At 46.3% G+C, this 22,870-nt stretch overlaps 1 protein-coding gene across 1 annotated transcript; it reads right to left on the bottom strand.

Moving 5' to 3' along the window:
• Window positions 1–1,661: 1,661 nt before the first annotated feature.
• SLC22A8 (solute carrier family 22 member 8) lies at window positions 1,662–21,769 on the bottom strand. Its single transcript, XM_074231241.1, has 11 exons — window positions 21,667–21,769; window positions 20,716–21,377; window positions 16,163–16,266; window positions 15,551–15,705; window positions 15,057–15,225; window positions 12,788–12,911; window positions 10,266–10,381; window positions 8,091–8,305; window positions 5,720–5,828; window positions 5,121–5,324; window positions 1,662–4,688 (listed from the first exon to the last, which is right to left on the bottom strand). The coding sequence occupies exons 2-11, from the start codon at window positions 21,076–21,078 to the stop codon at window positions 4,613–4,615; spliced, it is 1,635 nt and encodes a 544-aa protein (XP_074087342.1). The 5' UTR covers window positions 21,079–21,377; window positions 21,667–21,769; the 3' UTR covers window positions 1,662–4,612.
• Between the last annotated feature and the right edge of the window lie 1,101 nt (window positions 21,770–22,870).

Below are 22,870 nucleotides of genomic sequence, written 5' to 3'. Positions count from 1 at the left end.
AATCAAACAGAAGTAAAGGAGTTGTATATCAGATCAGTCTATGCTCTTGAAGGGATGAGTTTACTAGAGCTATGTCTCTTCTTTTCATAGAAGATTTTATAAAATAGTACTGGTGAAATAATAGTTTTATAAGTACAATACAAAATCTATTCATTAATTTATTAATACTGGAACATTTTTTTGAATGTAAGTATGAAAAATCTTATAATTTTCATCTGTATTTATGTCACCTATAATTTAGGGATGATATTCTCTTAAAAAGGAAATTAGATAAAACAATAAGGCAAAGATATAAGGTTAAAACTTTCTAATTAAAGGGAATAGTAAAATATGAGAAAGCAACAGGATTAGATTGTTTTCTCTAAGAACTATACTAGGTATATATATGAATGGCTTCCAAATGTATCTAGCATAGAAGTTTGGGTTTTGAGTATGTTTTAGTAATACATTCTTAAAATTGGATTAAGGATTTACTTATCAAATTGTATTAATAGTTGTAAAGAAAGTGAAATTATTTTCCTGTTTTAAAAGTATCTGCTCATTTTAAAAGACAAAAGAGTTCATTTTGCAAGTTAGACCCTTTGTGAAGTTTTTTTTTTTAATTTTTTAAGGCAATGGGGTTAAGTGACTTCCCTAAGGTCACACAGTTAGGCAATTAATAAGTGTCTGAGGCTGGATTTGAACTCAGGTCTTCCTGACTCCAGGGCCAGTGCTCTATCCACTGCACCACCTAGCTGACCAGTTTTTTTTTAAGATTCTTATATCAGGTATAGGGTTTAGGTGAAGATAGAAACAGCAAGTGGTATATAAAAGCTAAAATGCTCTATAGTTTCAGATGAATTATGGGGACCTAATTTGATGTCCTTCTTAGAGCTCTGTTGTTAATAGGACCATAAGGCTTGCGCTGGTTTTCATCACATGAACTAGTTATTGGAAAACCAAATTTAAGAGACTGAAGTAAATTGTATTAAGCCTTGTTACTGGCAGATTTTATCAGAATTAACTAGGAATCTCTACAAGTGATTTGGAACCAGAGAAGCAGAACCCCCTTTCAGAGCTACCCTGAGAATGAGGCCTATTCCAGAATATTCAAGAGAAGCTCTCCAGGGGCCAGATGACTGACTACAAGAGATGTCTGGGACTCACAGCGAGCTGATTAAATGGACATGGAGAGTGGGTTACTAGGATACAAGGAGACTTGATGTTCTTTCATATTGATGATCATCATTATATTGCATTGCCCTTTTCTTTGATGGTGTTTATGTTTAAGTTTTCTTGGTTCCCTTGGTGATATGTAAAACTCCCTTAGCAAAATGAACCCATTGTGAGCTCTGTCAGTAGCTTTATCTGTAACCTGACTTATGTAATTAGGATATGAAATGCCATATGGGTTTGACTTATAGATAAATATTCATGAGGGGAGTGGGCTGCCCAATCCCCTATGAATCAAATGGGGGAAATTGAAGGAACTGAGAGGGTTAGAACAGCAAGTGGTTATTGTGGAAACTGAATGAACTACATGGACTCCATCTTCTGGCTCAATTCTGGATCTAGCCCAGTTCCCTTTCTATTCAATTATGGATATAGTCCAATTTCTGTCTTGTAAGAAAATTTTATTCAATTAGGAGAATTAGGAGAAAATTCCTGCATTGTTTAGCCCTGCATCACTGGGAAATTGAACCATCTCTACTTGGACTTAGATAATGTTGACCAGAAACTGAGTCAGATCCAAAGAAGATTCCAAAAGTTTTTCTTACAATTATACCAGTCTCTATATTTTATTTGAAAACTGACCCCATATTGATCAATCGGTTATTATTTCCATGTTCTTAGTGTTTATAGGCACTTAGGGTGTGTGTGACATTGTTTTTTTTTTTCTGAATTCATGGAATTGCACCTGATCACTCTCCCCTTCCCAATTTGGAAAGCCCCTAATCTTCCCTCTAATTAGAAATCAGATTAACTGATGTATTCTGGTTAATTGTTTTCTTTTAAGCAGTGGTTCTTATTTGATTGTTTTTGATGTATACATGTCTGTCTCCTGCTGTATTTGAGGTTCATCCCTAAACTGACTATTTTTTATGTACTTAGCAGGACTTGCTTAGAAATTGATATGCCCAAAGCTCGAATCTTTGTTTCTTCAATCATCTTCTCTTTCACCTGTCACAATACCATAGTCTTAAGACACTGATCATCTGGAATAATGTCCACAGAAAGGCAACCAGCCAGTGAAGGACTTTGACTCCTTTTCATTTGGGGATTGTTTGAAAAGGCTGGGAATCTTTAGTTTGGAGAAGGGGTGACCTGAAATGGAATAGGAAGCCTTGAGAGGTGGTGGTAACCCTCTTCTTGGAAGTCTTTAATCAGAGACTGAATTATTCCATGTTGGCCATCTTAGAGTGGGAATTCTTTCTAGAGAGAAGTTGGTTCTGTGATTGGTATTTATTGGTATTTATTGGTATTTATTGGTATTTGTTGGTATTTATTGGTATTTATTCACTTTATGGTCATACTATGTTGTTGTTCAGTCCTTTCATTCATGTTTGACTCTTTGACAACTCATTTGGGATTTTCTTGGCAAAGATACTGTAGTGGTTTGGCATTTCCTTTTTCAGCTCATTCTTTTTTTTTTTTTTTTTTGCAAGGCAAATGGGGTTAAGTGGCTTGCCCAAGGCCACACAGCTAGGTAATTATTAAGTGTCTGAGACCGGATTTGAACCCAGGTACTCCTGACTCCAAGGCTGGTGCTTTATCCACTACGCCACCTAGCCACCCCTTTTCAGCTTGTTCTTACAGATGAGGAAACCAAGGTAAATAGGGTTAAGTGACCAACTCAGGGTCATACAGTTGGTAACTATCTGAGGTTGGACTTGAGCTCACAAAGAAGAGTCTTCCTAAGTCCAGGTCTGGCACTCTATACACTATGGAGCCATCAGGGAATATTTGTCTATATTTATTCTTGTTGTCTGCCTAATTGGAATTTAAACCCAGTGTGAATCAGAGTGGCCTCATTTTTTGTTCATGATATTTAACACATAGTCCCTGGCACAAGGTAGATAATGAACACTTGATTGACTCTGCCATCAGAGAAACTGTGTGTTTACAATCTAAGTGAACTTGGGTAAAACATTTATTGTTCCTGGGCCTCAGTTTCCCCATCTTCAAGGCTAATTAAAGTCTGTTCAACTGTAGACCTAGGATCCCATGAGACTTGTTTTGATATTCTTTGGTTCTAATTCTTTTTCAATGATACCATTCATCTGGAATGTGTTGGAATTTTTATTTAAGAAGAATACTAAAAATTTTGTTCATGTCTGCTCAGGCATATGGTTTTCTGTTGCTCATGGAACATGGTTGTCTGTTCTTGAACACACTCTAAAAATCTGGAACCACTGGACCCCAGGGGCCTGGTCTTTGTAAAAGAATTCTCTCTTTCCTGTGTTCACATGAGGAATTCTCCATTCTTTGATTGCTTTCTTTGTAGGAGAGGGAACTAGCAAGTTTCTTGATTGCCTAGGGGCTATTGTAAGTCCATCTCTGTCTCTCTCTGTTTCTGCATCTTTGATTTTGTGTCTCTGATTCTGTGTCTCTCTCTGTCTCTGTGTCTGTCTCTTTCGGCCTATCTCATGTACACACCACACACACATATGCATACACATACACAGTATAGTCAACTCCCCCTCTCCCAGACCCTATCACTCTTAAATATTTAATGCTCTTGGGGAGAAAGGCTAGATTCTTAGAGGCAGGGCTAGCAGGGCCTTGGTACTAATGCCAAAAGTCTGGGAGGGGGCACAAGTGCTGGGACAGTGGGGAAGTAAGGAAGATGTTTGATATCTGATCAGGGATCCAGAAAGACCAGCCAGACCCAAGGCTCAGGGAAGAATAGCCTAGGGTTTGGAGTTTGAGGACAGGAACAGGGAGGACTGGTCACTTTAGCAACCTGGGCAGAGGGAGTTGGCAGTATGGTGCAGGGATCAGGAGACAGGGGCTTTGGATTTGAATTTCAGTTTAGTTATTAGTGCTCACTTTGTTCATCCATTTCTTGACCTTCTTTTTCTCATCCACAAATTGGAGGTTGGGGGTCCACAGGGTCATAAATTTAGAGTTGGAGGGGACCAGAAAAGTTATTTATTCCAACCTCCTCATTTGACAGATGAGGAAACAGACCTCTTTTGTCCAAAGACACCTAGATAACATGGCAAAGGCAAGAAACAAACTGAGGTCCTTGGCTTCCAGGCTCACTCCCTTGTTGGTTGCCATGGTCTCTTTCTAAGGGTCCTCCCAGCTCTAAATCCTTCCATCCTACAAGTGGGGTTGATAGGAGGGGGAGTGTATGTATATGTGAGAGAGACAGGGAGAGCCCCACCTGGGGCAGATAATTTCTTTGTCCAGTCTCTATGTAGGGTCTCAGGCATTCCAGGCTCTGTCCAAAACTTCTAGGGTGGGGGTAGGATGAAGCAGGAGCTCTGGATGACAAAGGACATGACAAGCCCAGACTGGGTGGAAGATAAACCAGGGCCATAGTTGAGTTCTAGGGATCCAGTATAGTCCTTGGTGAGAACAGGGAAAGGGGACCTCCCATCAGGTGACACTGGCCAACGTTCTTCTTTCAGCTGGTTTCTTTGTCAGGTTCACAGGATTGAAGAGGGATATTCTGAACCTCTGTCTCTTCCTTTGGCTTTTTCCTGAGAATTGGGGGCAGGAGGACAGAAAACATAGACTCAGATCCCCTCTCATGGTTTCTCCCTAAGGTCACCCTCATCAGGGGGAATATAACCCTCCATTCTACTTTATCTCTTTTACCACCCCCTTCTCCACCAACCCATTAGGCTTTCTGTATGAGTCAGATATCTGAGAAAATGGAGAATACAAGTGAGGCCAAGGGTTGTTCTGTCTTGGGGGTGGGATAAGGAGTGGGTCCTACCTGGATATAGCATCTGAGTCTCCCTTGGTAGAAGAAATCACATAGCTATTTTCTTGTCTCCTAGACTACCCTTGAAGCCTCAACTAGAGGTACAAATAGTTAGTCAACTAGGCTCCTTCAGGGGGCACTGAGGAGTGGGGACCCCCCCCCACCAGACATCAGAAGGGCATGGAGAGTGGGAAGGTTGACTGACCGTCTCTGCACATCTTCTATCGTCTCTGGAAGGGCCATGTTGAGAGTCTCTGGCAAGAAGAGGGCAGCAGTTCCCCCCAGGATAGGAATGATCCCATAGATGAGATTTGGGATGAAAGGCATCACTTCGCCTGTTATCTTCACCAGGGGAGCTATCATACTGCCCACTCGTGTACATAGGTTGCCCAGGCCCATTCCACTTTGACTGAAGGATGGAGAATGAGGAATGGGTCAACAAGAGGATTAGCCATACTCCCCTCCCTTACACCCTTTGGGCCTTCTCTCTTCCCAGTACTTGGCTCTTGGAAGTTCAGTGTCTTTTTGGAGAGATAATGAATTATCTGGGCATGGGAAAGATGGCAGTGCCAGAGTCATATTAAGGCATTCCTTTTTGTTTTCCCAAGAGGAAGTGGAGATGTTGGTTACTTATTCCTACTGGATGATCCCCCAATTTGGAAAGTGACACAGACTGGAAGGACCTTGGAAGGAGCCAAAGGAGCAGGAGGTTAGGTTGTGGGAAGCAAGGCAGAAGGGGAGTGAGTTTGGAGGTTGACAGCACCCTGGGATAAGGTCTGCCCCATCTTTGGCCAGGGTCCTTACCGGATGACTGTGGGATACAGCTCACTGGTGTATAAGAAGAGGCAGTTATAGGAGCTGGAAAGACAACCCTTCCCAAAGACAGCAAGACTGGTCCTTAACATCGGCATGTCTAGGGGGAAGCACATGGCAATGCCTAAGATGCTGGAGTCAGGGGGCATAAGGAAGAGACTGGGTGTGATTAGGGTCTGGACAAAGGAACTCCTGGCAGGTTCTAGACTGAGACTGGAACCAGATTCTTAGCTTGGGACTCACTTGGAGCTCTAGATTCCAATAAAATGGATTCAACAATGCTCTTATTAGCTCCTGCTACAACTGCTCCCTTTTTCCTACCCTTTGGCAACTTCAAACCCTCTCTCTTTTTCCAGGGTCCCCAAATCTAATGTTCTTTCCTCTTCCATGTGGCTCTTCCAAAAACCTAGGAAGTGGGTGCTATTATTATCCTCATTTTATAGATGAGGAAACTGAGGCAGACAAATGACTTGTCTAGGATGATATCATTTGGACATGCCAGAGGGCAGATTTCCACCTTGCCACCTAACTGTCTCTAAATACTCTTCAAGTGACTGTTAAATTGGACTGAGCTTAAAGAATGAGGAAATCCCCCATTGGACTTCTCATTGTATTGCTCTCTACTTACATCTATCTACTCTTTCTTCAAGAACCAAATTCACATGGGTGTATACATTGAAGAAATCCTCTGCCTCTGTCTCTATTTCTCTCACATCTAACTATTTATTCATCTTTTATTTATCTTCTGTCTATCATCTATTCTCTAACCTTATCCATCTATTCTCTATCTCTCTATCACCTATCCAACCATCATCTCTAAAACATTGCTTTGACCTTTCTAGCTAGTTGCCCTGTTAAAAAAGGAAATGGCAATATTGGCAGAGCCTATTCTGGATTCTTCTTCCATGCTCCAATCCTTTATCCTGGAATTTCCCTAGTTCTCTTTCCTCTGCGAGCTTCCCTCTTGACTTTTTCAGGGTTAGGAATCTTTGTCCCTTCCCTGTCCCTTCCTCCATTAGAATGCAAGCTCCTGGGCTGTTAAGTGCTACAGTGGATAGAGCACCAGCCCTGGAGTCAGGAGGACTTGAGTTTAAATCTGACCTCAGACCTTTAATATTTACTCAGCTATGTGACCTTGGACAAGTCATTTAACCCCATTGTCTTGCAAATCCCCCACCCCCCCCCCCCCCGCAAAAAAAGGTAAGCTCCTTGAAGATAGACAGGAACTATTTTTATATTTTGTATTTCCTTAATGGAAAGAACAAAAAATCGGAGCAGAGTTAGAAGGAGGTAGGGACTCTGGGGCTCTGATCCTTGGAAACTCAGATGGGACTAAAAACCTTCATATTGCAGTAAGGGACAAGAGACCAGGGTTTTAATCCTGCCTCTGCCACATACAAGCTATGTGCCATTGGGCAAGTTTTATCACCTCTCTGAACTTCTGTTTTCTCATCTGTAAAATGGGTACAATTCCCCTAGTATCCACCTCATTGAGTTTTTGAGAGACTCCAATGGGAGAATGCAAACTAAGTGTCTTGTGAATTTTAAAGTGCTTCATGAGTGATTGTTGTTATTGTTATAGTTGTTGTTATTAATGTTTAAGTAAGAGGAAGCTTAGTGATAAAAGGGTTGCCCTCAGTGTTAGGAAAGTCTTCCTCTGACACTGTCTGTGTGTCCCTGGGTGAGTCATTTCTCTGGGCCCCAAACAATTTTCCAAGACTAAACTCTGGCCAAGTTGTTTGTCTATACTTTTGAAAGGAGTTCTGATATTGATAATTCCTCACGATAATGGGGTCCACATATAGAGGACATATCATCATTCTTTTCTAGGTTTCTTGGGTGTGCTACTGTCAATAACAGAGAACATAGAAAAATTTTCAAAAATAGCTTTGAGCCTTTCTCTTTCCAAATCTCCCTGGGACTTTGAGCACTGGGTGGGATGGGGTGCAGATAGGAAAGATGGGTTGGGACAGCCTGCGCCTTTTGCTTTTGGCCTAGTTGAGGCAGAGTTGACCAACAACCCCTCCCTGGCCCCTCATCACTGACATTAGCCCAGGGTCAGTCCTGCCCGGAGGTGGAGTCCATGGGTCTTTGCCAACTAGAATACTGATTGAGAGAGGATGTCTGGGCCAGCCTGAGACCAGGGCATGCCAGAGACTCATGAGAGGCAGAGAAGAGTTTGAAGTCAGAGGATACAGGTGCTAATCCTAGCTGTAGTATTTATAAGCTGTGACTTTGGATAAATCACTAATATATATGAACTCTGCTTCCTTGTCTACACATTGCATCTTGAATTTTCCTAACCCAAAGCTTTCAATCAGGCCTCAGATGCCCTTTCTCTTCTGCATCCCCACCTTCTCACCTGAGGGTACAAAGATGATGGCTAGTATGGCAATGCCAGCCAGAAGGAGACAAATGGCCTGGGTGATCCGGCGACCCACGTAGCTCAGGCAGAGGACAGAGATGAACTTGGCAGGGACATCGACACCACCAAAAATGATCTGGAGCATGTAGATATTGACTCCAAATTCCTCTACACCCATGGCCAGGCTGTAGTAGGCAAATCCTGTAGCGAACCTGGGGAGGAGATATTGAGTCTCGCTAGGAACAAGCATGAGAATCACCAGAGCCCAAAGGTTCTCAAGGGCATGCAAAGTTAGAAGCCTTGGCTTCAAGTCCTGGTTATCTACCTTCCTAGCTGTGTCACCTTCAGCTTATATGTAACCCTAGAAACTCAATTTCCTATTTGCAAAAATGTATTCTCTACCTCACTAGAGGGTCATGATGAAAGGGCTTTCATGCTGTAGAAACTGGGGCAACATATGGGAAAGGGTGATTTCCAGGTCTCTGCTTCTGTAAGTCTGCAGCCGAAGATAATGCTATAATTGTGCATCTAGAGAGGACTTTAAAAGTTGTAGTTGTTATCTGATTCTCAAAACAACCCTGCGAAACAGGTGTTGTTACTATCCTCATCTCTTCTTCTTTTTTTCTTTTTCTCCTTCATCATCATTATCATCATCATCATCATCATCTCCTCCTCCTCCTTCTCCTCTTCCTCTTCCTCCTTCTCCTCCTCCTCTTCCTTCTTCTTCTTCTTCTTCTTCTTCTTCTTCTTCTTCTTCTTCTTCTTCTTCTTCCCCCTCTTCCTCTTTTTTTTTGTTTTTTTTTGTGGGACAATAGGGTGACATGCCCCAGAATCACATTACCAATCACATTACCAATAAGTGTCCTGATTTCAAGGGCCAATGCTCTAACCATCGGGCAAGTGCTCTAACCATTGCACCACCTAGCTACCCCCATCCTCATTTTCTAAAGGAGGAAACTGAGGCTGAGAAAGAATTTGTGGATAATCTGAGTGAAGGTATATGTGACTGTCCCCTTCAATTGGGAGAATTTGTTTGTCCTTTGGGATATAGAGACAATAGAAGAAAGATGGACTTTTCTAGACTTGTTTGCCACTGAGGGGAAGGGAGTGGGAAGGGAGGGTGGAAGAAAAAAAGATGACTTTGGAATCAATACCCCTGGGAGGAAAAGGAGCAGAGGATTTTGGAATCACCAGGTGAGTCTCTGGAGGAAAGAGACTTGAAAACCTAGGGAACTACACCCATTGAGTAGCTAGTCCCAGATGGAGGCAGGGGACAAGTAAGGGACCCAGAAAGAGAGGGGCAAATCCATGATGGAGGGAATGATATATAGTGCTTACTATGTGCAAAGAACTTTAAAATTATGATCTCACCTGGTCTTCACAACAATCCTGCAAGGTGGGTACTATTCTGACCTCCATTTTACAGGTGAGGAAACTGAGGCAGCCAGGTGAAGTGATTTTCCCAGGGTCAAACAGCTAAGTGTCTGACACTGCATTTGAACTCAGGTCTTTCTGACTCCAGGACCCAGCACTCTGAGTAATGTGGCATTCCCTAACTGCCACATGAGCTTTCCTCTTGTCAGCTCTAGGAGAATGGTGTAGCAGAGAGCCCTGTACCCAGAGGACAGTGAAACTGGAAAGGTGCAAACCTGTGGGGGGACCCTTGATCTTTCAGATAATTAAAAATGGGGGAACAGGGAGCCATGTGAATTTAATGGTCCAATGAGTTGTGTGAACTGTCTAAGTCCCAAGGGAAGGTGAGATCCACTGAAAGGGATAGGGATTGGGATGGGATGTCATTTGATGATGCTTGGAAAAGAGAGAAGAATTTTCCTGGCAAAGGACTCAGGAATCAGCCTGTTTTGAATTTTCTTTGGGTTACATAAAATCTATCCTATATTCAAAGACTTGTTAGCCCAAGTGCTTGTAAGGGAACTGAAAGCCCATTGGGAGAGAAAAATGAACCACATATAGAACCACACATAGCCCTTCATGAAATGGGAGGCATGAGTCAGAAAGATTGTATATGAGAGTCCTCCAAAATTTTACTGGGGGCTTTATGTAAGTGGGTAGGTGAGGGATAATGTCAGAAACTAGCATTACAAGTGACATGTCTGTGGACACTCAGAGTGGTAGACTAAATTTGTGGGTACCTCAGAACGTGCAGCTCACCAAATGAGACAGATGCAGCAAGATATCCGGCGCAGGATGGGATTTTGGAAGAGGCTGATTATGCTGGAGGACGACTTGCCCAAGGAGATCTCCTTATGAAGGTTGAGTTTCAGTTCCTGGGGGCAGAGAAGGGCCAGCACCCTGGTTAGTTACCTTGAGTATCTGTGACCTTAGGGTACCCTAAGAATACTACAGCCCAGATTCCTTCCTTCTCTTTCCCAGAGGGCGTGGGTATGTGAAATCCTACACTCACATTTTCTAGACCAGTGGGGGCCACAGTGATTAAGATACATTTCCAATGGGCATCCATCCAAGTCCCCCAGGGCAAAGGACTCCTAAAATTTCCCTAACTCCACAACTGCTTCCATAGGAGATGATACTGATCCTCAGTGGTAACTGAAGGTCCTGGAATGGCCTGAATAATGACAATAATAATATTTGTCCTTCCTTCTCGAATAAGACAACATCAGGGAGGTGATGCCATAACAAGCACATGAATTGGATTTGAGTGGGGGAGGGTGTGCTAAGTCACCAGCCTCAGTTTCTCCTCCAGAACCATCTGGGTCCAGGGGTCAGATATGGATCAGGATGACTGGAGATGGCCCCAGATGCAAGGCAGTCAAGGTGAAGTGAACTGCCCAGAGTCACACAGCTAGTAAGTGTCAGAGGCTGGATTCAAACTCCTGTCCTCCTGTTTCCAAGGCCACTGCTCTATCCACTGTGCCATCCAGCTGCCCCTTGGAATGTCAAGAATGAACTCTGAGCAGCTCAAACTCATCTTCATTGGACAAGTGTAGGTAAGGGTGGGTGAATCAGGGAACCTTAGATTTCTCATCTTTGAAAAAGGGACGGTCAGGCAAGTCTGTTTGCAAGAATTGTTCCAATTCAAAAAATATAAAGAATTGGTGAGCCCTTGGCAAATCTCAAGCCTCCAGTGAGCATCAAAGAAAGATACCTGGAGATGATGGTGAGGTTGCTGATGAGGACAAAGGACAAGGGGAAGAAGCAGGAGAGCTAAGTAGGAGGGATGTAGGGAGGAAGGAAAGAATCAAGGGCCAGTCATCGACTGGGACTCACGTTGTGAGTCTTTGGCCAGTCTTCCTGGACGTCAGGTGGAGGAGCAAAGCCAGGGAATGGAACTGTGGGTTAGATCTGACATGTGACCTTCCAGATTAAACTGGTCCTGTACCATGATGGGGGTTGAGCTCTCCCAGGACCTCTGAAAATTGGTTTTTTATCAAGGGTTCAGTCAGAGGGTTTGAGTCATAATATCTGCACCGTTCTCCTGATTTCATGATCTGGGAGCTCTCCCTCCCAAATCAGGGGGTCCACAGGGGGAAATCAGCAGGGATGGGCTCCAAGAATCAGTCCTCTGTTTAAGATGTCTCCCTGGATCCCTTTTATCTGCAAATAGAATAGCTTGATCTATCCTGCCCTCAATGATGTAGCACAACTCCTTTGCTCTCTCCTTCCTGAAGCTGTCTGCCCTCTACTTTCCCACCTCCAGGCCTCTGCTCATTCTGTTCTCTCTGCCCACTGAACACACTCTTTCTCCCTTTTCTCCTGTTGGATTTCTATTCGTGTTTTAAATATTAAGATAAATGCTTCTTCCAGGAAAGCTTCCTTGATTCTTTTAAATTTAGTGACCTTTCCTCTTGAATTTCAGAGGCTAAAGAAAAACTTCCTAATGATCAGAATAAACCAAAATAGTGTTGTTTCCCTCTGGAGCTCATGGGTTTGGCCTCTTGAAGCAGGGACCAGTTAGCTAACGCCTTGTGGTGGGATTAGGCAGCTTCTGAGGTCTTGCCTAGCTGGGAGGTTCTATACTTCGCACATCCTTGATCCGCTTACCATGCAATGGGGTGCCTTAATCCCTGGAGTTATCTGTGTTGGTGTCCCTTAAAACAGGAAATGCATAAGGGAAGACTCTGGGGCTTGTCTACATTCTGTGTCTCTCCTAGACCCCAGCACTAGGCTCTGTACACACTAGGGGCTTAGAGAACCTTTGCAGGGGTTGATCAAGTTTGCCTGTCCTCAGTGGGTAGATTTCTGGCTTAGCTCTCTCCTGTTCCCTAATGTCTGGTCTGGAAGTCCAGGCTGGCCTCAGGGACTGGTGACTCCCTCTTGTTTCTATTAAGGATTCTGATGTACTATCTTCCTGCCGGCCCTAAGGAGGTGTTGGGAGTAAATTCCTCAAGGACCCATTTGAGTCACACTCAGGTTGATCCTTGCCCAGTCACTCTTGGGATTTGGACTAAGTGAGTTATACACTTCCATCTGACCTGGCCCTGCCAGGAACTCTATGACTAAATTAACTTTCTTGGCTGCCAATCATGTATCTACTGAGCCAGGAAGTTAATAATTATGGACATTCATTGAAGGGGCATCTTAGGAAAAGAGAAAGAGTTGGCTTGGAGGGGGAAAGCCTAGGACTTTCCCCAGTTATCTCAGCCCCACTCCACACCCCAGAGACAGAACTCCTCTCCTGATGTCCCCTTCTACAATCCCGAGTCCCCCTCTACCTCCAGGCTGAGTTTGTCTCCGTCCTCCTTCCTGCCATTGAAGGCCGCCACTCTTCGGAGCTCCTTCAGGGCCCTTGGGGATTTCCCGGACAGGACCAGCCACCGAACAGACTCAGCCACCCACCTGGGTGGGAAAGAGGACTGGTCTGGGAATCAGGAGACCTAGGTTGTTCTAATCCCGGCTCAGTCACTGACTTGTGGGTTCTTGGGGGGTAAGTCCCTTTCCCACACTGGGCCTCAGTTTCCTTATCTGTAAAACGAGGGGGGGCAGGATTGGAGTGGATGATCTCTAAATCTCCAATCAGGCCTGGGACTTCTGCTGGTGTTCTAGGATGAGGGGAGGGGGTACTTGTGGGGATAGGATAGGAAACATGAGCTGTTGCTGTGACCTTGGCCAAGTGGCCCCCTCCTGCTACACCATGGCCCCACAAGCTGCCTTTTCATTCTTCCGCTTCCAAAAGCAACCTCTGTGCCTGGGGCCATGTTTTCTTGGATGTGTCTTCCTCAGCTGGGCCCCCCTGGGGGCTGTGGAGCGACTGGTATGCCAGAAGGGTGGGAAGGGAGAAGAGCCTGGGGGAGGCTATGGCTCATCTTAGCCTCCTAGGAATGTGGGGGGGCCCCGAAACTGGAGCCCAGGCTTCCTTGTCCTTGTCCTTCCTACTGAGAGAAGGGTCCTTTTGGCTTCCCCCATGTGGGGCTGGGGTCAAACCACAGGGGGATGGTGGACACACCTCCCTGATGAGCAGGGGGCCCGTGGCCAGGAGAGGGGCAGGGGGTGTGAGGACACCCTCAAAATCCTACCCCTGCATACTGGAAATGGAGGATCCCAGTCTTTCCTTATGTGCCACAGTCTGCTCTGGCCTCAGAGGGGCTACTTGGAGTCAGGAAGGATCTGAATGCGAATCCCACTTCTGGCCCATAGTAGCTATGTCACCTTGGCCAGGTTACTTAGCCACTCCCCCAGGAACCTCCCCTTCCAAAGGGGAGAACACCACCCACCGCCACCCTCCCCTCCGTCCTCACTTCGCAGAAACAAACAAGTCAATGTGTGCATGTAATGAACTTTGCCCCATGTAGAGTTTAGTGATTGTGGGTAAGTCATTTATCCTCCTTGGGAGGGGACCAAAGCAACTTCTTGCTTCACAAATGGGGGGCTCCTAGGAACAGAGACGTTGTGCAGATGTTGTGAAATGCCATAGGAATGGGGCTCAGTGTTCTTAGACTTATTAGGTAGCCCAGTGGTGGAGGGTTCAGAATACCATGTTTACGGGACCCTAGGACTCATTGTTGGCTCTAAGTTTCCTTGGTTTCACCTCACTATCTGGACATCATGACAACTCCCCTCCCCCCCGCCCCCATTCCCTTGCCTCTGGCTTCTCCCCAATTCCTCCAGCAGGTAAAATTAATTTTCCTTAAAGATTAAGAAGTAACAGAAGCAAGAATATTTCCCAAGGTTTTGGGTGATCTTTAAGGTAATGTTTATCCCATGGGGTGGTGTGTACTGGGATTATTAATCCTATACTACAGATGAAGAAACTAAGGTTTAGGGTGGGAATGTCACTTGTCCAGGGTCACACAATCGGCACGGATTGAAGCCAGAAACCAAATCCAGGTCCCTCAAGTCCAGTGACATCATTCTCTTGGGAGTCACAGCTGTTGTCAAGGACACAGGAAGGCCAGACTCTATTTCCTTTCCTGATCTGCTGTCCTACCCCTACTTGGACAAGAGGTAGGGACTTTCTGACCCATAAAGGCACTGGCACTGAGAGGAAAGCTAGTTGGAGGAGAAGCAGAGGCTACTTTGGGGAACTCCATAAAGGACTTTCCAGTCCCTTGGCACCCACATATGGCCATGTAAGGATAGAATGCAGAAATGGGTACAAATAAAAGGCAGCAGCAAGCACTTGGGGCTCTGGGAAAATAGACACTCCTTAAAAAAGGAACCTGAGTCAACCAGTGCCCAGCCTTCTGAGGAAGACTCAGAGACAGGCCTCTTAGTGTCCCTGGTTGGGTTGGGCTAACATCCCAAGTTGCCCAGAGCTGTTGATCCTGGACAGCTGAGATACTCTAGGGGAATGAGGCAGAAGAAGGAAGATTGGGTAAGCTGGGTTTGGGAACTGGGGTGGAAGTAGGAGCTTACTTTCTAAACTACTGCAGACAAGAGAGTAGCTTTAGCTACTCCAGGGAGTCCCTTGGAAACAAGTGATGTGTGAGTGTGAGGGGAGGTGGTTGGAGGTGGGGAGGGAAAGGAGGTCCTTGGGGCACATACCAAGAGGAAAGGAAGAAGATGTAAAATGGAGTGGACACTATGAACTGCAGCCATCGCCACTCGGTGATGCCATATGCCAAGCCGGGAAGAATGAATTGACCGAAAGTGTAACAGTAGCCGGTGATGGTAGACTGGATGGCCCGAACGTGGGTGGGCACCCATTCGACACCTGAGGATAAATGGGTGCCAGGTGGGAACCGGATCAGTCACCCTTTTTTGTCACTCTCAGTCCCCATAGCTCTCTGCCTGAAGTTGCCCCAAAGAGTAGATTTGGGAAAGATGGTGGACACTGAGCTTCATTCCACCCATAGACTTGCTGGGTCCTAGAATCTCAGGATGTATAACAAGGGACTCGAGCTCTCATTTAATCCAAGTCCCTTTCTGACCCAGGGACTGAAACCAATTCCTCTTCTTTTACAAGCAGAGACCCAGGCTACACTCCCCCAAAGCCCCTTCCCCTACTGATGGCCAGATACTGGTCAAGGACCACTTACACAAGATCACAGTACTAAGGGTGATGCCTGAAAGGCTACAACCAGTCAAGAATCGGAAGATGGTGTAGGTCAGGAAGTTGGGGGAGAAGGCCGAGCAGGTGCCACTAATGGCCAGCAGAAGGTAGCACAGGGTGAGGATGGGCTTCCGGCCAAACCTGCACAGGGACAGAAAGAAGGTCACAGGAGGTGGTTCAGCTGCCTCCCTCCCCTCCCACACCACACCCCACAGGGACAAGGGACTTGTCAGGAGCTTTGACTAATAGGGGCCAGCCTTGTAGATTCCTCTTGGGACTTCACCCTTCTGCTAATTGCTGTTTTGAAATGGTTTGCAATTGGACATTTGGATTAATGAATGATTTTCTGACATTTCCTCAGACCAGTGACTTGGTGGCCTCTGGCAACACAGGGTTTGGGGCCCAGGGAGCTGTCCAGATCACCTGGCCTGATCTCTTGCTTGGCCCTTTCTGGAGGTCAAGCCAATGACCTGGAGAAGGAAAATGAGACCCAAGGACTTGAGAGGAAAACACCTTTCCTCCTTGGGAGTAGGGTGGGAAAGGTGGGCCCTAAACCTGGGATGGGGTGGGGTGGAAGAGACGGGCACCCTCACCTCACCTGTCTGACAAGCCCCCAAACACAATCCCTCCAATCAAGATGCCAGCCATGTATGTAGATTGGGCCATCTCCTTCAGCTGCCGGAAGTCACACACCAAATTCCACTGCGGAACAGAGAGACCCCCCAGGGCCCCAAGATTAGTGCCTCTGAGTAGGCTTCGGGGCCAGTAGCCTCATTTTGCTAATGAATAAAGTGAAGCCAAGCGCAGAGGTGATGGGGATTAACTAGGATTTGGCCTGGAGGCTTCCCCATTCCATTTCCAACCCCAACTCACTTTCCAACTTGGCCTGCCTCTCAGCCTCAGAGGTCACCATGGCCAGGATTTCCCAGCTCTCCACCTCTAAGAATGGTCAGAAACACTGACTGGTCAAGTGGCTTCACTGAGGCAGACCAGACTAAGAAGGACACTCTCCCTCCTTTCTCTCCCTAGTTTCCTTTAAGATACCTTCTTTGAGGGGGCTTTCTCAGCCCCTATCCTAGTGCTGTGTGTCTGAGAACAATTCATCCTCTATGTATCTTGTAAATCCATAGTTCCTATTAGATTGTAAACTCTGTGAGGGCAGTGAGCCTGCACTGGCCTTTCTCTGACTACCAGCTCAGTGACAGATAGTAATAAATGCTTGGTGACTGACAAACGCCATTTCTGAGTAAGGGACCAGAGAGAAATCTCAGAAGAATCAACCTCCTCCCCAAAATAAACCAAACATTAATCTAGAACTAAGTGACTTATAAATATTAACTCACTGAAGCTTTACAACAACCATGGCTGAACCTCAACTTACAAATGAAGTTCAGGTTTAGTGACTTTCTAGTATCACATAGCTGCTCTATTCACCACTCCTCCCCCACCTCCGCCTTCCACTCCAGGTCTCTTCAGGTAAGGTCCTGAAGAGTAGAAATGCCTTGATATCTTGGTCTTGTATCCCTTGTAGCCAGCACGGGTCCTTAATTTTCAATATAACCAATATTTCCTATTTGGTAGGCTCTTAATAAGCACATTCTATCGAGTTCAATTGGAATCTAGAGTCCAAGGCAATGGCTGCCATGCTGACCATACCTAGGTACTGCCCTGAGCCTCTACCTTTTTTCTCTCCTCTCTTTTATTTGGGTTCTGATCCTTTCAGTTCAATAGAATCTTTGACCCAGAATACCCAAAGATTCTCTCACTATGTCCAGTCTTGAACTACAATTTTCTAGACTTGGGTCATTTCTGTGCCCAGTCAATGACCTGGTAGCTATGGCCCCACTCTGCCATATTGTTCCTGAGAAATAGTTATTTAATTAAATCCAACCAACATTTATTAAATGTCTATTGTGGGCCGAACAGTAGGAATGGTTAAACAAGCAAGCAAACAAAAAAAGAAATCTAGCTCCTGCCTTTAAAAAATCCATGATGGCTGGGGAGCCATCATCCAAGGTGAGTATGAGATACTTGGAGGAGGGAGAAAAAACCCTACAGCTGGGGATTCATCCAGGAAAGACTCCACAGAGAAAGAGATGCCTAAGTTCAGAATCTTTCAAAAAGTCAAGAATTCAAAAGTTTGGAGGAGAGGAGGGAGGGCATTTCAGGAAGGAAGTCACTGAGATAGGATATAAGGAGTGGAACTTGGAGTAATAGAAACTGCAAGGAGGCTAGTCTGATGAGTAGAGTCTACAGGTAGGGCTTATGTTCCTGGACAACTGGGTTAGGAAGGGTTTTAAATGTCAAAAGAGTTGGTATTTTATCCTGGAAGTCATAGGGAACCATCAAGCTTCTTGAGGAAAAGAGTGATCCCATCAGATCTGAGCAGACGGAATTAGGGCACTACTCTGAACCTTCTATCTTCAGACTTCAAGGTCCAGTTCAGGTCCCAACTCCTGAATGAAGCCCTCATTGCCGTCCCAGTCATGGGACTCTAGAACGAGGGAGTCACAATGCTTGATATGGAAGGAATCACCAAACTGCCATCGTATAGATGGGAAACGAGGCCCAGAGAGGGGAAAGGATTTGACCAGGGTCACATAGCACCTTGTGGTAGAGCTGAATCATGTTTTTTTTTTCCCCAATAGCAGCTCAATGGTGGGGAAGGAGGTGGTAAAAATCACCCCCAAACCATTTATTCTCCACCTACCATGTACTAGACTCTAGGCTAAGATGTGCAGAAGAAACAATCCCTGCCCACAAGGAGCTTATATCCTATTGCACAGTAGATAAAAGACTGACCTCTAATCCCTGGTTGAAATCAGTGGATCAACCATCAAGCATTTATTAAGCACCCTCTATATACTGGGTTCCATGCTAGGTGCTAGAGAGTAAAATAGCCTCTATTATGAAGGAGTTGTTTTAATGGGGAGTTGCCTCTGACAAACTGGGGAGCATCTGAGCAAGACTGAAATTCTCAGGAGCCGAAGCCACCCTTTTTCTTTTTCTTTTTCTTTCTTCCTCCCTCCCTCCCTTCCTTCCTTCCTTCCTTTTAGATTCTCTTGTGGGGGTTACATTTGTGCAGGGAGTTCCCTCATTGGGGACCCCCGATATAATCAGACCCATTGAGTCAGAGCTAGAAGGATGCCCCACCACCTCATCACCTCCCATTTTTCTAGAATGAACTTTCCAAACTCCTCCTCCACACCAGCTCTAGCTGGGGGGAAGATGTTGGGGGGTGCTGAAGAGAGGCTGTTCTTCCAAGAACACAGCTGATGCTTAGGCAGGTAAAACGATGATCATTTCCTTCCCTCTCCAGGATGGATCAGAGAGGAGACATAGGTTCAATCTGTGGAGACCTCCAAGACTAGATCTGGTGGGCTCTAGAGGAGACCCAAGTTGGCCTTTCGGTGTCACCTGTATGATCTTATCTACCCCCTCCCCATTCTGGGCCTCAGTTTTCTTTTTTTGTAAATTGAGCAGATTGAACTAGAACTAGATAGTTCACCCCAGACCTCAAGGATTCTAAGGCAAGTTTTGGGACCTAGGGGCCCAGGAGCCCCTGGGACCAGGCCTTGTTGAGAGAGAAAGCAGACGGGGGTGGGGGCTCCTGAATGCTGGACTCTTTCCTTTCAGCTCTGAAATCTGTGTTCCTCTATTCTTTGTAAGTTTGAGATTTTTTCCCTTAGATTTTTTTTTCTAATTTCCTGCTGAAAAATTCCAAAAGTATTTCAGCTGACTGAGAGAGAAGGGGCTTTTCTCCTAACTAGGCCAGGGAAACTTGGAGATCAGAGACTAAGGAGGAACTGAGCCCAGGGGAGGAGAGGGGAAGGGAGGTGCAGCTCTCTGGACTCAGAGGAGAGGCCCCTGAACAGAGCAGGGGAAGGTTTAGAGTTGGCCAACTCTTAGAAATGGAAGGAACCCTGGGGGAGGGGTCTAATCCAAATCCCTCCTTGCATAGAGAGCAAACCTTGGAAAAGGCTTGCCTTAAGTGGCCCAGTAAGGTCATGCAGAGCCCTTCTGATGCAGAGGAGAGTTTAGGAGAAGAGAAGGCCAGCTGCTTTGACCTTTTTCTTTGTTACAAGAGTTTCTTTCCCAGAGATCACAAAGATGGGCTCCCTGCCTCAGGGGATAGAGGGAAGGGGCTTGGAGAAGGGGTACAGAGAGCCCCAAGAGAGCTGGACTTGAGTCCACAGTCAAAGAATTTGAACCTCAGAGGAACCTCAGAGGTCTCTCATTTTGTAGAGAAGGAAACTGAGACCCGAAGAAAGAGAGGGACCTGTCCAGGTCACATGCTTATGAGAGAGGCAAGATCTGACCAGCCTCTCCAAGTTTCCTCTGATGTAAAATGAGGGTGTTGGGCTCTAAAGCCACTTCCAGCTCCAAATCACCTGATTGGATTAGGGGGCTGATGACAAGGAGAAGCAGAGAGTGGAGAGAGCTGGGCCAGTTTACAGAATGGGAGAAGATGTACCCAGGAAAGAATTTAGGAGCTAGGAAGGAACAGAGATGAGATTATTTGATGGAATGAAGTCTTTCATTTTCCTAGAAGTTTGAGGCTCAGAGAGTGAAGTGACTTTCTCAGGGTCATATAGCTAGTAAATATCTGAGGCAGTATTTGAATCCAGGTCCTCCAGGATTCTTCAGTGAAAAGAGCTCTGAGGTGGGAGTAAGAGGAGTTGGATTCAAGTCTTGCTTACTTAGAATCACAGATTTGACTGAAATTTCAGAGTCATCTAATCCAGATAAGAACACTGGCGTTACAGTTATGTGACTAGGGTTGGACAAGGCAGTCTTGGCTCCTCTGTTTCTTCACTTGTAGAACAGACTTTACTTCCCATCTTTGTGCTTTAAGCACAGTCCTTCAAAGAGTCATTTCCCTTCCAAAGGAAATGACAGTAATAGCAATGTCAGAAAGATGGGGACTAGAAGCCCACCTCAGACATTTACTAGTGAGTTGACCCTGAGCAAATCCCTTCAGCAACCTGAGCCTTAGTTTTCCCACCTACAAAATAGGGATAATATTGATCCCTACTTCAAAGAGTTGTTGTAAGAATCAAACACATGATTTACATATAGACATAAGTGCTATGGAAAGGCTAACCCCATTAGGGGAGGTCTGGGGGGGGGGTAGGGGCTAGCCCTTCTTACCTCTGTCACGATGGTGGAGGTGAACAAACTCCTATCATAGACCCAACCATCCAGGCAGGGTTCTGTGTGGCTCCAAGTCTCATTGGGGAGGGTAGTGTTCCATGGTCCCAGAGACCTTTCCAACAGAGGGTAGGTGAATCTCCGGCACCGGTCTGGGGTTCCGTCGGGCCCGATGGGGAGGGCTGAGGCCAGGGAGGAGGCATTATGGGCTGGTAGGCAGTGGTGGGAGGGGGTGGCTGCAGTAAAGATCTGCAGCAGGTTGTGGCTGGCCATGAAGAAGACAGGGACAGATAGCAGAAACACATGTAGGATCTGGAAGGGCCCCAGGCTACCCACCCTCTCGAGGATCTCTGAGAAGGTCATGGTGGCAGAGATAAGGAAAGGAGGAGGAGAGGAGACTATAGGGAGCTCTTGGGGTGGGTTTTTGTTGGAGATGAGCTGCAAAGGGGTCCTAGGTGGCTGCCTGGGCAAACCTGGGGAAACTGACCCAAGAGGCTGGGCTGGGGAAATGGCTCACGGATGCCACATGACCAGGCCCTCTGAGGCTGGGAGAATGGAGTGAGCTTCCAAGCCTCTGAGAGGCCAGAGCTACTGAATGGGTCAGGGCAGGACTGGGGGTGGGGTAGGAGTTGGGGCTGAGTGAGACTCTCCAGGAGCAGTGGCTGTAAAGGAAAGAGAAGAGTCCATCAGAAGACCTGCCTTGGTTTGACTCTTGGCCATCATTCTACCTCCCTTCCCTCAGTTTCTTCTTCTGTGAAATGAGAGGGTGGGCTAACTCCCATGGAGCGCTCCCAGCTCTAGTCGGATCTAGAATCCAGCAAGTCCCTTCTAGGTCCCTGAAGGCTAGGGACCTAGAAGAGAAATGAAGCCTGGGCAGAATCCACTTCTCTCTGAGGGCCCCTGGGAGGCAGGGTGGGGGACAGACAGGAAGGGCACACTGTCTCTCCTCACCTGTGGCAGCCAGGGCCCCCCTCTCAACCCAGAGATTGCCGTGAGGCCCCCGTTCCTTTCCAGGGTCCTGTGGCTGGTGAGCACAGCTGCTCCCTCCTCTACCTCTTTCAGGAACAAACTCTGTTTGTCTGCCCCCCAAGAGGGTTTATATAAGGCTTAATCTGCTCCCTGGGCTAATGTTTGACTTTGTTTAGAGGGATTAACACAAACAGGAAAGAAGGGGCCGCAGGACTTGGGGCCCAACAGAGCCCAAAGTGCAGCCTCAGCAGAGGGTCTCCAGGCACAAGCTGCCTGGCCCAGGAGATAGGCTGGGCAGGCACAGAGCTGCCAATGTCCCAGGGAGCAACTTGGCCTGAGGCTCTGTGGGAGGAGGAGAGGGAATCTGGCTCTCAAAGGTAGACTGGTGCCCCCTCCCCAGGCCAACCCAAACTAGAACTCCCTGGGATTTGTGTGGTGGGAGGGGCCATGAAAGCTTGGACATGGCAAGAGGGGTCTGAGGACAGTGAATTCACCCCCTGTTTCTAGCTCCCTGATCACAGGACTTAGAGGCCATCCAGCTTGACCCCCCTCATATCACTGGAGGGAGAACCAAAGAGCAGAACGGGAGGGGGACTGAACTGGGATACTTGCCCAAGATTGATCTCAGGATCCCAAGTGGCACTCCCAGATGTGGACCTTCTAAACTCATCCATACTAAGGGAGACAGGACTCAAGCTTCTTGGTTGCCTTTTCTTGGGCACAGGTGACAAGAGCATACATGTTTCTTCAGGCCAACCCAGGGGGAGGGACCAGGGAGCTTCTGGGTCACCTGGTTAGACTGAGATTGGGGGAACATTACCTTCTATGGACACAAAAAATGGTAAACAACAGAGACCAAATTTCAGCACTGGCCCCTGACCCTTTCCCAGAGTTCTTCAGAGTCTAAAGTGATTAGAATGAATATTCAAAACTCTGCTAAGTACTGGGAGGTACATATGGAAGAGGGCATCTGTGCCTTCAAGAGGTAGGCATTCTGATGGAGACAGACTCATGTGGGGAGTCCTGGCCAGGGAAGGTGAGTAGGGTGGATCTACTCTTTCCAAAGCAATGCCAATAGAAATTTGACTCTCCTATGGAGTCACACACGTGTAGTTGGTTTCTTAATGGGGGTCATATGCTTTGTTGGGATGGCATAGCATCTCTTGATTGGTCTTCTGGAATTAAA

This window comes from Macrotis lagotis, chromosome 3 (genome assembly GCF_037893015.1).
Source record: "Macrotis lagotis isolate mMagLag1 chromosome 3, bilby.v1.9.chrom.fasta, whole genome shotgun sequence".
Taxonomy (NCBI): Eukaryota; Metazoa; Chordata; class Mammalia; order Peramelemorphia; family Peramelidae; genus Macrotis; species Macrotis lagotis.
This window is presented reverse-complemented; position numbering and strand designations above follow the sequence as displayed.